This window comes from Lissotriton helveticus, chromosome 3_1, assembly GCF_964261635.1.
Source record: "Lissotriton helveticus chromosome 3_1, aLisHel1.1, whole genome shotgun sequence".
NCBI classification, from domain to species: domain Eukaryota; kingdom Metazoa; phylum Chordata; class Amphibia; order Caudata; family Salamandridae; genus Lissotriton; species Lissotriton helveticus.
In genome coordinates this window covers 1,968,557,219-1,968,572,097 of record NC_136061.1, presented here as the reverse complement: position 1 = coordinate 1,968,572,097, position 14,879 = coordinate 1,968,557,219, and the positions used below count along the sequence as shown (strand labels likewise).

Genomic DNA, 14,879 nt, shown 5'->3' with positions numbered 1-14,879 from the left:
AGACAGGGGACATACATAGCATCAATGTATATAAACAACATAAAAGTCTCCGCCTGACAGATTTCAAAAAGATAAATATGGGAAATAAGCACAACAAAATGTGTAAGATGTGATAAATCAAAAATATCAAAAGGCACAAATTGAAAAAAAGCGGAAAATTGCAGGGTCAGGATAGGAAGGTTAGTGGTCCGTTAGGTTGGTAAGGAAGAGAAATGGATGGGGGGGGGGGTTGAAGGGGATGCAGGCTGAGGGTGGATAAGGGAAGGGGGGAGCAAGGAGGAGTGAAGGTGGTAAACAGGGAGGGGGAAGTGACGAGGAGAAAGGGCGAGTAAGGCTAAAAACAAGGGAGGGCGAATGCATCTAGGGTCGGACAGATGTAGCCAGAGGAAGAGAACAGATATGGATTAGGGTCCCCAGTATTTATTGAGGAGATGTAGTTTGAGTTCTATTTTGAAACTAGAGAAGAAAGGGTTGCAGCGAAGGTCAGTTGGAAGGGCATTCCAAATGCAAGGAGCGTTGCCAGAAAAGGATCTAGACTGGGTGGTTTTCTTTTTTAGAAGGGGGGGGATAAGAAGGAGGGTGTTAGTACTTCTCAAGGAACGGGAGCAACCGGCTTTAGTGAGTTTGCTAGCGAGGTAGGTCGGTGTATTCTGATGGAGAATTTTGTGTGTAATGCAGGCCGTTTTGTAAATGGATCTACCTTCAATGGGGAGCCATTTAAGGGTTTTAAGGGCAGGGGATATGTGGTCGAATCGCTTGCAGTCTGAGGTAAGCCTAGCTGCAAGGTTAAGCACAGATTTAAGAGGTGCTAGGTGGATCTTGGGAATTCCAGTGAGAATGGCATTGCCATAGTCGATGCGAGAAAGAACAAGGGATTGGACTGCTAGTTTGAAATCATCGATCGGGATGAAGGGCTTGATTTTCTTAAGGTGGCGGAGAGTGAAGAGGGCTCCTTTGGCAGAATTATTGATGTGTACCTTGAGGGTTAGGAGGTTGTCCAGGGAGATCCCTAGTGATTTGACTGAGGAGGACAAAGATAAGGAGCAGTTGAGGGCGTTAAGGTCAGAGAATGGGGAGCTGGTTATTTTTAGGGGAAAAAAAGAATGATTTCAGTTTTTTTAGGGTTGAGTTTGAGGTGGTTACTGTGGAACCAGGATTGAATCTTGATGAGTGTTGTTGAGTTGAAGGATGTCAGCATGAGTTTTAATCTTATAATAGAGTTGGGTGTCGTCAGCATAGAGATGGTAGTTGATCCCGGCTTGTTTAAGAATGAGTGTGAGGGGCTCCATGAAAAGGTTAAAGAGAGTGGGAGAGAGGATGGATCCTTGCGGAACTCCTAAGGAGATGGAGGTAGGATTAGATAGGCAATTTTGGATTTTGATTTGTTGAGAACGGTGTTGTAGGTATGAGACAAACCAATTGTGTGTCGTACCATTCAGGCCGAATCGATCTCTAAGAACATTTAGTAGAGCATAGTGGTTAACAGTATCAAACGCTGCAGAGAGATCAAGGAGGATCAGCAGGCTAGATTCACCATTGTCAAGTGAGTGGTGGATGTCGTCAATAATGTTTAGCATGGCGGTTTCAGTGCTGCATCCTTTCCTAAATCCAGATTGGAAGGGGTCTAGTAAGTTGAAGTGTTCAATGTGTCTATCTAGTTGGAGAAGGACACATTTTTCCAGGGCTTTAGAAAGAAGGGGAAGGTTGGAGATGGGACGAAGGTTATTGAGGTCATTTAGGTCTGCCAAAGGGTTTTTGATAATGGGGGTGATTTGGCCTAGTTGCAATGAAGTGGGGACACAGCCGGTGGCAAGGGAGCTGTTGATAATAGAGGTCCAGGAAGGGGTGATGATGTGTTTGAGGTTTTGAACAAGTTTGGAGGGTGTCTTTGGTGTGGGAGGAAGGCTTAAGTTTGGAAATGATGTTACAGACGTCTCTTTCAGTGACTGGCTGGAAGTTAAGCCACGTGGCATTATTTTTAGTAAGAGAGTTAGGATGATTGGAGTCAAGGAAATTGGAGGGCAAGGGGGGGTGAGGGAGATCAGAGTTTTGATGGGCAGTAGTGGGTGTAGGGGGAGTTATGGTGGAGGGTGAGATATTAAGAGAGATGTTTGGATTGGTGGGAGGGAGCACAGTAGAGCGGAAGGATTGCTCAATAAGTTTAATTTTGTCTGAAAAAAAGAGAGCTATTTCTTCACATCTAGTCGTCGAGGCCAGTGGGACAGGGGGGGCGGAAGTAGTTTGATTGCGCACAATGTTGAATAGTTCTCTTGGCCTATTCTGAGCTTGATCTAGTTGTGATCTGAAGAAGGAAGTTTTTTGTCTAAAGATGTGTTTTTTATAGGACGATCTAGCAAGTCTGAGGCGGGTCAGGTTAGAAGGAGAGGGGTGCTGTCTCCATAATCTTTCAGTCAGTCTGAGTCTACGTCTTTCATTATTTAGTTCTGTGTTAAACCATGATTTGGAGGGGATATTTCTTTGTTTTTTGAGTTTGAGAGGGGCAAGAAGGTCAAGGGTAGCAGTGACAGCTTTGTTATATTGTTCGGTTAGTTAGTTCGTGTTAAGGGAGGGTGGGATAGCGAGAAGCTGGGCATGAAGTTTGGATTCAAGTAAGTCGGGAGGGATAAGACTGAGATTTCTGATCAGTTTCATGGGTTTAATAGTTTTGGAAGGAGGGGGGGAGGCAGAGGTGGTTATGGTGAACAGGATAAGGTGATGGTCGGACCAGTCAATGGGAATGATGTTAGATAGGAGGGCTAGATCTTTGCTGGTTATGATAGCGTCAAGGGTGGCTCCTTTGGAATGGGTTGGCGACTGACAGATTTGTTTGAGGTCATTAATTTCGAGAAGGTCAGAGAGGAGGGAGATTGAGGGATCTTTAGTATCATTCCAATGGAGATTAAAGTCTCCCAGGAAGATGTTTTTAGATTTGGAAATTGAGGATTGGGTAAGAAGGTTAGATAGCTCATCAATGAATGGGTAGTGATTTCCAGGCGGATTATATATATATTGTGAAAGCGGATGGGGGGGAACCCTGTATTTTGAGTTCGGTTACGAGGTATTCAAAGGAGGCATATTCGGCGTTATTGATAAGGGAGAGCTGTAATTCGTCTTTAAAGATGATAGCTACACCACCGCCTTTTCGGATGGGTCTATCTTTTCTAATGATGGAGTAGCCCGGGGGTGAGAGTATGTCTAGAATGCTTGTAGAGTGGTCATTAAGCCTGGATTCTGTAAGGAACACAATGTCGATGGATTCGCTAAGGATGGGTTCAGAGATTTCTATGGCATGTCGGGCAGTGGAGCGGCAGTTAACAAGTATGCAGGTGAGGGGGTTGGGAGTGGGTTTGGGAGATGGCCGGGCATGGATGGAGGTGAGAAGAGGAGGGGGTCTAGGTGAGACAGGTGAAAGGGGAATACAACTAGTCCCCAATATGACGGGGATGTTTGAGAAGGGGGGAGGGGTGTTCATGGTAGATAAGTATGGAGGGTAGGAAATTTGAAGGTCGGAGATCTCCTGGTGAGAGAGGATGCAAGTGGTGCGGAGTGGTCTTTGAGCCCGGCAAAGCAAGGGAGTCGTTTTCCACGGTTTGGAGGTGGTGGGGTTTATTAGACCGGGGCTAGCGGATTTTCTTCGGGGACTGGGATCGGTGGATTTGAGGTTGAGGAAATCGTTCCTAAGACGAGAAAGATCTCTGGTAAGAGTGGAGATGTTAAGTTCGATGTTGCGAAGGGAGTTTGAGATAAGAGTGAGGGAGTAAATAGAGTGTGGGGGGGAGGAGGACAAATGGGGTTCGGAGTTACCTGCAGAGGGGGGTCTGCTCTGAGGAGGCAGTGAGCAGATGCAGGCAGGAGGCCTGTTCTGAGGAGGGGATGAGCCGAGGCAGGCAGGAGAGCAGGGAGGGCTGTAGTTAAAAGGGAGAAGGACTGGCATGTCTGGGTAGAGGGGAGATGAGACCTCTGTGGAAGAGAAGTTTGGGGATAGCAAGGAGGTACTGTTGCGGATTGGTGTAGGAGTGAGGAGGGAGCTAATGGGAAGAGTATAGTTCAGGGAGGGAGAGGATGAGTTGGGAGAAGAAGGGTGTGGGGTAGTGTGATTCAGAGGGTGTGAGGCTGAATTTGGAGGGGAGGAATGAGGGGGATGGAGGAGGAATGGAAGGGGAATCTGGGTGAGGAGTATTGTGATTCTGCGTGAGTGAGGATGAGTTGGGAGAGGAGGAGTGAGGGGGGGTTGGAGGAGGAATGGAAGGGGAGACTGTGAAAGAGGGCCAGGAGGGTGGAGTAATAGGTAGGGGAATGGGTGGGCTGGTTGGGAGCAAGGGGGATTGGGAGTGAGGGGTTGAGGGGAGGATCAAGGGGAGAGGGGAGGTCATAGTGAGGAAAGAGGGGATAGGTGACAACGTATGAGCAAGGGGGATTGGGAATGAGGGGTTGAGGGGAGGATCAAGGGGAGAGGGGAGGTCATAGTGAGGAAAGAGGGGATAGGTTGATTAAGAACTTACCTTAGTTTCTGGAGCAGTGTGTGTTATAAGGTGCTTCAACACCTCGTCAGGGACAATATGCGCTATATAATTACATTATGACACAACTAACCAGGGTGGAAAACAAGACCTCTATATTTTTTATTTAACATTTGTGTTAAATTTACAAGTGATCCACAAGGTGGCAGTCATGGCTCACTTTTCAGATGAACTGCACACCGCAGTCTGAAGTATTCCACAAAACAAAGAGCGGCAATGTCAATATTTGGCTGCCAATGTTGTCAACGGTAGTAAGCAGCACAGATTCATCACCATAGGTGTGTGTTAAATATAATGGTGGAAGGTACTCTCCAAAATATTTAACAATGAAGTACGCTCCCTGTTTGCTCGGTTTCAGTAGAAAGCCTACGAGTTAACATACACCGCATTATAAGCGGGGCTGAACGATAGGGACTGCAGAGACATGCACGCAAAGAGTGCATATTGGAAAATAACTAAAGAGAGACTGCAGTGTAAGGACACTGCCCAAGGTAAGCAGTACTTGGGCCAGGCTCTGTGGCAACAGAAGACTCGACTCCAAGCCCAGGGGAAGACTAAGGCGAGCAGGAGGTGCTGACCAATGAAAGCACAGAGACGTGGGAGTTACTTTGAAGTCAGCCTATGGTTAGTAATGCCACGTGGAAGCCAGCTAATGAAAAACAAAGATAAGTACTTGGTGTGCTCTAAGTCCATTTTTAAGAGTTTTCTTTTTATGATAAAGAGATTTCGAAAACACAGCGCAAGCCTACTGTAAAATAGCCCCCCCCCCCAAATTACTGATATTATCTATTGTTTTTATTTTTTAATTTGAAAAGTAACAATCCGTTCTTTAGCATGTATTGGTCTATAATCGATGAGCATTCTGGGTTCCCTGAAAGTGTCTGGCCTTTCACTTTAAAAGGGAATTCCTCTGCAAGCTGTATATTGCCTACAGCTGGGGGCCATCCTTTCCACCTGCTGTTTACTTAATTTGGCAGTGTTGGAAAGGCCCTGTTTATAGTGCAAAGATGGGGCATACCTGAGGAAGCAGAAAGGAGGGCAGAGCGCAGGTGCGAGGCAATGGGGTGTATTATATGGTGTGGTTGTGCGCCCTCACCGTGCAATCACTTACCAACCCCTTTAGGACCAGTACATTTTGTTTGTTAAACCCTCTAGCTCAACCCTGGATAGCTGTGGTTCAGAACAGCTAGACTTTCACAAAGAAAGAAGTGTAAAGCATTTAAACAGCACCAAACGAATTGAAGAAATGACTGAGACACTCAAGTAACCCAACACCAATTTATAAAAAAAATACTGTAATTTTAATGTATTTTTAGACACCACAATGAAAAAGATCCACTGGAGGGTTCCGGAGATGTAGATTTTATTTACAAGGTACAGTAAATATGCACGTTTTACTCAACCATGAATAAGCATTGGCAAATTCAACACATTTGACAGAAACCTTTTGAGCATGAGGCATTTTGGGGGACCAGCAAGGTCCTTTGAAACAGTTACATCAGCAGGCGAAGCAGTCTTCAGTGTGTTCCAGGCACTTTTATTCTTTGCTGAAGGTTTGTATGGAGTGGTCCTGATGCAAGGAATACAGGATGCTGACGATGCTCAAGGATGCTGCGGATGCGAAGCAGGCAACAATGGTCTTGCTGTAGCTACTCAGTCCACGGAGGGGTTGAGGTGGTCCTGGCTACAGGGTCCCCCAAAGTCCTCTTGGTTCTGGCAGAAGTCCAGTCTGGCTACCAGTCGGCTAGTATCATGGTCACAGCCAGATCCTTCCCTGTGTGAAATGAGTCTTCTGGGTGACCAAGCGGCGCACTGATGACTCTCCCCGGCCCAGAAGACTCAGGTGCAACTTTGAGCATCAGTTCCAGGTCTCTAGTGCTGCACAGTGGCGGATGGCGACGTTGGGAAGATTCTGAGCCTGAGCAGTTTTGTTCAGCTGTTTTGGCCCAGTGTTGCGAGCAGGTTGTCAGCCAACCGACCCTCGGATTCTCTTGCTTGGGCTGGGCTCTAAAAATTATTCCACTGCAAGCACAGTCCCTTATCCTTAGCTAGCTACCAGGTTCAGCAGGTGAATTCCATGCCAGTGCAGCCTCTCTTTGCCGAGTCCTTGGTTTAGCAGACTTGTCCTTTGTCAGTCCTTCTTCCAGAACAGTTCAGATCTGAGTGCCAGGGGTGCCCTTTTATACTCTAAAAATGCCCTCAGGGTAGGATGCGGTTGGTAGCCAATGGGCTTCCAGGTTACCCTTCCTCCTGATTCCCACTTCCTGTGAAGTGTGGCATTTGTCTATCCCAGGATGCCCCATTCCGCACACTTCCAACAAGGCAGAAACCCTCTCTCGACGTCCAAAGTTCCCTAGCCCAACCCCCAGATGTGGCTACCAAGGTGCTACATGCCCCTGAAAAAACGGTTTGGCAACTTGTTTCCCCATGGCCGACTACAGTGCCAGCCTATCTACTTAAACAATGGAGCAGATCCTTTCCCAACTGTTACACAGTTGCTCTTCAAAGGCAGCCTGCCACTTGAAGCTCACCTTTTGGGCCAAAACCCTTGTGGCTTCCTGCAGGAGAGAGGTAACATCTCTTGCCAGTTCAGGCGTCTATTTTCTCTTTTCCCGGTAGCCATTAGCACGGCTCTCCAGGAGGACAATAAATGTTCTCTGGGGCAGGCTTGTTGTGCAACCGTTAAGGGAACAGAAGATTAAAGGCAAAAAAGTGGCAACTTCGCAAAAGTTGCACATTGCAACATGTTACGTTAATTTTGACTTTAGAAACAAAGCCAGGCTTAATGTAATGAGTTATTTGATACCTTGTATTATCAACAGAGATGGACATGTGTGATTGAGTAGCTGGGAATACATGTCTCATCATCGAGGAATTGCATATATTGCTTGAATTGCAGTATGTTTTTATCCAAATTGTAGAAAGATTTTGACACTTGGTGCCATTTATTTGTGTCAGAAGTTAAGCAGATTAATGAAATCAAAGTGTTGACATTACTTCAATGCACATTTCTTTTTCAGAATCTCCCATGCTATTTAGACGCAAAATAAAAAAAAATGTCAATGAGATAGTCCCATGATATACATAGGGCTATAAGCGGCCTATAATAGCTAAAAAAAAAACGCTGCTTTCCATTGGAGAGGGGAAGATGGACGCGTAGAGAATTAGAGCTAAATTAGCTTCCACCCCTGTCCCATGTATTACAGTTGGTTATTCTTCTGGAGATGGACACTGGAATAAGCACTAGTTCCTTAAATGCAATGATGTGGAAATAGGGAATGCATGGCTTTGCATATATATTCTCCAGCCCTAAAAAATGCTAGTGATAGTTGTGGATGGGAAGGACTGAGACAGTTAGCCGAAATGAATGTCTGCCACTTTGGTAGAACCATGGGCTCTTAGAAAATTTGTTAAATACAATGTCAGAGGGAGCAGAAAAGGCATGTGGGAACTTAATCCACGGTGAAGCAAAGGTGAGATAATGTAATTCCAAGAAATCTGACAAAAAGGTGATCTCTGATGACCAGGCAGTTTCTCCAAGTATCAGAAGTTGAGAAATTTCAGAACAGGAATCGCAAAATCATACTAAATTGAAAGCTGCTTGGGAATTCGTGTTGGTATTGGCTCTTTGAAGATAAATGGGGCTTATTGAAAGGCAAATCCATTTGCCGGTTAGCTCGAACCTTCTCTGAATCCGGTACTTCTCCTCTTATAATTTGTGCTTTGCCATAATTAATACATTTTCTCAGACTATACCATCACATGCACAATTTTACTCAATGAGATTAGTAATTGGAAACACATTTTATTGGACTATAACACAATTGGACACTTCAATTATACAGTTTTTAATTGACTGGGGCTTAACACCTGATACATACCCCTACATTGTAATGTTAGGTAGACAATGGAAATCCTTAGTAGGAGATACAATGGATTAACTTGTATTTTGCTTCCTTACTGGCTTGATCTTTAATAGCATGGACATGGAAATCCTTAGAAAGCACTACAGGTGAAGATAAGATCCTGCAATTGAAAACGTCTATCACTAGAAGAATTATATCAAGAAAAGAAAGTATTTCAAAATACATTTAACAGGAGATTGAGACAGCACAAGGAGTCAATCAAACAGGATTTATAAAGCACTGCTAGTAACTCGTGAGGGTATCCAAGTGCTCAGAGCCAAGCTGCTAAGGTGCAATCAGTTGAACAACCAGGTCTTGAGTTTCCCTCTGAATGCCTGAAGAGACGATGAAGTCCGGAAGTGGAGGGGAAGGCTATTCCAGGACTTCGCGGCGAGGTAGGAGAAGGAGCGCCTTCCACTGTTGCTTAGGTAAATGCAGGGTGTGTGTGAGAGAGAGGGAGGTGGAGCGCAGGGATCTGGAGGGTTGATAGAAGCTCAGACGATGGTTGATGTACTCTGGCCCTTGATTGTGCAGGGTTTTGTAGGTGTGGGGAAGTATCTTGAATTGGTATTTCTTGTGCACGGGGAACCGGTGGAGTTTCTTTAGGTGAGGGGTGATGTGAGTCTGTTTGGGGAGGTCAGGGATGAGTCTAGCTGCTGTGTGCGCCTTAGTCGAAGTGGCTGGTTACGAGGGCTTGAGTGACTGTACATCTGGTATGATTGGGAGCCATCTGAAGATCTTACAGAGCATGTGAAACATGAGGAAGCAGGCAGAGGAGACTGCGTCAATGTAGTTTTTCATGGTAAGTTTATTGTCCAGGATGATGCCAAGGTTCCGGGCGTGGTTTGTGGGAGTGTTTGAGAGTCCCAGTTTTGTGGGCCAGTAGGAGTCCTTTCAGGGGGGAATTGGTGTTCTCAAAGATCAGTGCTTCTGTTTTCAGTTTGAGGCAGATGATTTACATCTTGTCTGGGACAATGTTGTTGCATGTGTGGAACTAGGCCCTCCTGGTGGATGGGTCTTCAGATAGGGTAAGGTAGAGGTGGGTGTGCTCCGCGTAGGAGATGATGTTCAGTCCATGGGTTCTGACGATGTTGCCTGTGGGGGGGGTTTGGGAGGGGTTAGTTGGTCATGTAGGCGTTGACCAGGTTGGGGCTTAGGGATTACCCATGGCGGACGTCGCAGATTATGTTTTTGGGTTCCGAGGTGGTAGCCGGATTCTCTGGGTTCTTCTGGTGGGGAAGTATGCGATCCAGTTGAGGGCGTCCTTTTGGATTTCGATCTGATGAAGCCCCTTAACCAGGGTGCGGTTGGACATGGTGTTGAAGGCTGCTGACAGGTCGGGGAGGATCAGTGTGGCTGTTTCTCCCCGGTCGAGTGGGGGGTTAAAGGAAGAGTGGCTCAGAGCTACACACTGGTAGCTAACAGACCCAATTTACCTGCAAATGTTTCCCTATTTTTATTCTATTACGCTGATTCCGACTTCGTTGGTGTTTTCTGATGGTTGGAAGTATAAATTGGGTGGTGTTTACCGCATCTGATAATTACCAGCTTAGTTATATTACTCTCTTGTTAAATTTCAGAAGGCCAAACCTGCTGGAATTTCACACATGAAAAATGAACAGTATTTACCCTACCACGTGGAATTTGGTGCACTAAGTACCAAAATCCCCATGTAATTCCCTTGAAACTTGTGATAGGTGCTACTTATCACTTTCAACAGTTACCCCAAGGTACCGTTATTTATCTGCTGCAACAAAAATCACCAGGATTCCAGCAAACTCTGATTCAGAGCCATAGAGGGAATTTCTTCTGTTAGGGCCAGATGTATCAAAGGGTTTTACCCATCCTATCTCTATGGGAAAATGTGTTCATACATATGGCCCTAAAGTGATGTATAATATATGCATGATTAAGTTCCCAAAATAAAAAGGGAATAATGGCTGCATGTGTTGGCACAGTAAGAACCTAACATATTTTCTTGCGGGCATTACATAGAAGTGAAACAAAAACTGTATTTCCTCTGAATGTCGACAAATGTGCCTACATAGATTTAAAAGAAACAAAGAGCTTTGTTTGCACAGTGTGCAAATGGCTATCCTCGATGAGATTAGATAAATATAAAAGGCTAAAGAGCACAGACAGCCAAAAGAAGGCATCACAGACTTTGTACAGAGAACAAATGCCTCCATTAAATTGATGCATGGCCACTGGAATTATACGGCAGAGGAGGACCAAATTATGCCGCAGGTTTGACTAAATTATGCGTCAGGAGAAGCCAAATGATGTGTAAGGCTCCCTGTTTTCCGTTTTTACCGATTTTTTACAGTTAAACACACAGAAAATGTATTTTCTTGTCTGTATATAATTTTAAAATGTGTTTTTTTTAGTAATTCTAAATACTGTCTGACATGACTACCAAGCCAAAAGTTGTGTGAATTGATAGGTGAGGGGGTTAAAAAAAAAGTATTTTTAGTATAGAGGCTTTAACACCGTAGATATGCACAAGGTTGATACTGAAATGTGCATATTTTCATACAAGTGCATTCATTTAGCTTCTGCGGGTGTTCATATCACTGAAATCTGGCAGGCATTCAAGCATAAGTGAATATTTATTGGTTAAATAAACGTGGAAATATACTAATTTCAGCTTCATTTTTCCACGAAACCCAAAATAAATATGGATAAATACAGATGGAAATGTCAGAAAAAGAAATACCACAAAACCGGGAGCCCGTATTATGTGGCATAATGCGGCACATTTTGTGATAGTATTACTTCATTATTAGTCATTTTTATTAGGTCGAGCAGACGTACTCTCAATGCGTGAGCATTGAGAGAGTCTGCTTCAGACCTAATGTTGCCCGTTATTGGGAGAGTGGACACCAATCTGACACGAGCGTTTCCTTCGCGGATTTCACCGCGGGAGCGCGCGTCTCACCCGCGCATGCGCAGAGTAACTCAGCATTTTTTTTTTTTATTTATTTTTTTTATTTCCCAGCCCCGAACCGAATCAGGTATCAGAGCGCTTCACATATAGGCAGCCCGCACCCCCCCCCCCCCACCCCTCTGCATGCGCACACACAGGCGAGCGCATGCACACGCAGGCACACGGCAGACACTCGCTCACACACACCCCCCTCCCCCACAGTCACACACACGCACTCCAGACACATACACACGCGCGTGACCCCCATTCCCACCACTTACCGGGCTCTTTCGGCGTGTTCAGTGTCTCATCGCTCCACTTCTTCCTCGGCGGCGGCGGCTGTGGCGGCGGGCGGGACTTCCTGCTGGATTGCAGGCCCCGCCCCCGTCTCAGGCAAAAGTGCCTGACTTCCGTTTATTTTTTATTTTATTTTTTTTACACATCATGGCTGCTACTCTATTAAAACAATGAAATTAGGGATAATAGGAACTTTCCTGTCATACAAATCCTACAAGGCTTATTTTTTCATATTGGTGGTTCGACTCAGAGAAAGTAAAATAATGAAGACTGAGAAAGATAGCAAAATAAATAAGCTGCGAAAGCCAGGTCAAGAGATATGAAGTGTAGGGTAGTACAAGAAAGAGTTATGAGGCGTAATCAAAACTGAGCAAACTTGGTATTCGCAAACCGGGCATTCAGCAGCGGGCCTCTAAAAAAAACAAATTAAGCACTGTGTGTGAAGGGCGTTTATGAACGCATGTACGACTTTGAACTTGAGTTGTCCGTATTGTGTCGTTACATTCTGCTGTCCTGTAGTGAAACCTGTAGAAAAATAATTTGATGGGGTTTTCGGAATTTATTTCTACTGCATCGTTTAACCATATTATCGAGGTGCAATTGCAGCTAAAGAATACTTCTTGCCCCAGTTATGATGTTGTGGGGTTTCTAGTCCGAGATCACCGATTGTTTCCCATAAAATGCACCACTTTCAGATGGCCGCTGCATTCGCCCAGTGCTGTCAGCTCACCCCGGGCTCCCTCAGTTCCTTTTCCGCGGCGGCGCGCGCATATCACAACAAATGGGGCGTGGGTACGGGGGCCGGCGCGCTCCGATGTCGCAGCGGGCCCAGCCAATCGGGGGTGGGCTGACCAGACGCCGCCAAGCTCAGTTTCTTGCAGTTGACTGCGGCTGCCAGAAGGAGAGTCTGGGAGGAAGCCGCAGAAGGACTGAGAGCTGGGGCTTCGCGCGCGGGAGAGGGGGCCCGGAGCGAGGCACACACCTACTTTTACTGACAGGGCACCGCGCCCCCGCTGCCTGGAGATAACAGGTGCTGTAACACCGGCCCACCATGGTGGACAGCAGCCTCCGCACCGCCGCCAGCTGAGTGCACTGCAGGGTGAGTGCTCCCTGCTGTTGACAAAAGGGGTTGTGTGTTTGCGCGTTACACTGGGGCAGATAGATATATCCGTTGCTGGGGTCCGGAGGATCCACAGGAAAGAAGATTGGTTCAGAATGTGTCATGGGTCGGAACTTATTGTGTACTTGTTTTATTTATCACTCCATAAGCTGCCATGTTTGCTCTAGCAGGTCACTGGAGGTGTGCATGCATGCGGCTGGTTTCTGACAGAGTGCGAGAGAGAGAGGAGGAGGCAGACGGGGGGCTCTAGCGAAGTTTTGCAAGCGTAGCTTTCAGCAGCAGTGGCGCATTGAGCTCGCTTCTGCCCTGGCTAGGGTGACCAGAATTTTAAAGCAAAAAAACGGGACATTAAAAAAAATTAGAAGAAGGACTATAATGTTACGTTAAGCGAGCGCACAGAATGACAGCGCTCCTCAGCAGAGAATTACAAAACAGGCAGTAAGAACATATATAAGATGCTATTTTCAAACCCAGTAGCTTGCATGTGAATTAATTTGCTTTCTTGGACCAACGGCTAACTATCCCCGCTTTGTAAAACATAAAGAAAACCTCACCCCAGTTTTTAGTCGAGCCTCTCCAAAAACCGGGACATGAGCTAAACTTCTCGAAATCTGTCCGGACAGCTGGTGAAAAACAGCGACCATCCTGGCAAATCCGGTACGCCTGGTCAACCTACCCCTGGTAGCGACAAACTGTGGCAGCTGCAATCGTGATGCAGTTCTGCAACGTCACGACAGCAGAAACTTGTGGATAGAGGAGCATTACATCTTGGGACACAGGGAGAAGATGTCTTTCAAGCTAAGACAGGGTGAAAACGTGTCTGGGACCTGTAAGCACAAGCATTTACAATGCAATAGGTCTCGCACTTACGCAAGTTTGAGCTCTTAGCATGGTAAATGACAATGCTATTTATGTATGTTTTACAAACAAAAACATAAATAAAAGGCATTGTCATTTACAATGGCAATAGCTCAAACTTGCGTAATTGCGAGACCTATTGCATTGTAAATGCTTGTTACTCCTGGTAACTGTCTGGAAAACAGAGATCACCTAAGTAGTACCAATTTACCAACCAAATACAGCAATAGGCTACGGAAAGATGGCAAGTCAATTTTTTTCAAAACCTTCTAATGCGCAGGAACCAGAGTCGCTATATTTTTTGTAACTTTTCATCTGTTTGAGCTAGAGACAATTTTTTGGGTTAAAATCTGCAGATTATGCAGCAGGTGATAGATTGTGTGGCAAATGCAGCAAATCCATAATCATGCAAAAAGTGCAGCGGCCGCAGAAATTCATAATTCCAGTGGACCTGCGAATAAGATATAATCGCTCTCAATACGTATAAGAGATGTGGCAATGCCAAACACACTCGAGATGGGCATCAAGATCTATTGGACAAGAGAGGTGAGCACTTATATTTCCACAGGACCTCACGTCATTACATGGAGACAGAAAAAGGCTGCAGTCCCTTTAGCATCAACAGATGTTCACACCAAGATTACTTTGATAAAAAAAATCTCATTGTATGCCCAAGAAGTTCTGTCGTATTCCTCAGAAGTGGCATGATACTCCAAAAGTCTGCTAGTATATTCAGTGAATGTGACATCTGCTAACAAAATATTGTTAGGTGTCTGCTTGGAGTTTGCCATCGTATGTGAAACAGTGCAAACATATGCTACATTCAGTGTTGACTATGCCTAATGCTGGAGATGTATTTATTTCTTCATACAGGAACGGGAAGTAAAAGCTGCTGCAGACAGTGTCTTATCTGAAGTACTGAAAAAACAAGGAGACACTAAAAGGATGATCTCTGTGCTGCGTGCCTTGGAAAAGCTCAGAAAGCTAAGAAAAGAAGCTGCAGCTCGAAAAGGTAAAGGGGCGCTCAGCTAGGTGCGTGCTAAAAGCTTCAGGTATCCGATGAGTGAAAGTCTCCAGACTTACAGCAGACTACCTGCTGATAGGATTGTTCCTTTAAATGACCGCTTCTCCAAGTAGCATCCAATGTACATACGTCTTTTCGAACCTTCCTCCTATTTGTTGGTTTTGTAGGTGAAGCCATAAAGCAGTTGCTCTCTTTAAGTTAGGCATACCGTTTTTTTGCAACCCTCACG

The 14,879-nt window shown here is 45.5% G+C and overlaps 1 protein-coding gene across 1 annotated transcript in view; it reads left to right on the top strand.

Moving 5' to 3' along the window:
• PDCD7 (programmed cell death 7) overlaps positions 1-14,879 on the top strand; it is a 103,912-nt gene that overhangs the window by 18,795 nt on the left and 70,238 nt on the right. Inside the window, exon 2 of the mRNA XM_078683086.1 lies at positions 14,500-14,638. Within this exon, the coding sequence (XP_078539212.1) occupies positions 14,500-14,638 (139 nt within the window). The remainder of the gene's footprint in view (positions 1-14,499; positions 14,639-14,879) is intronic.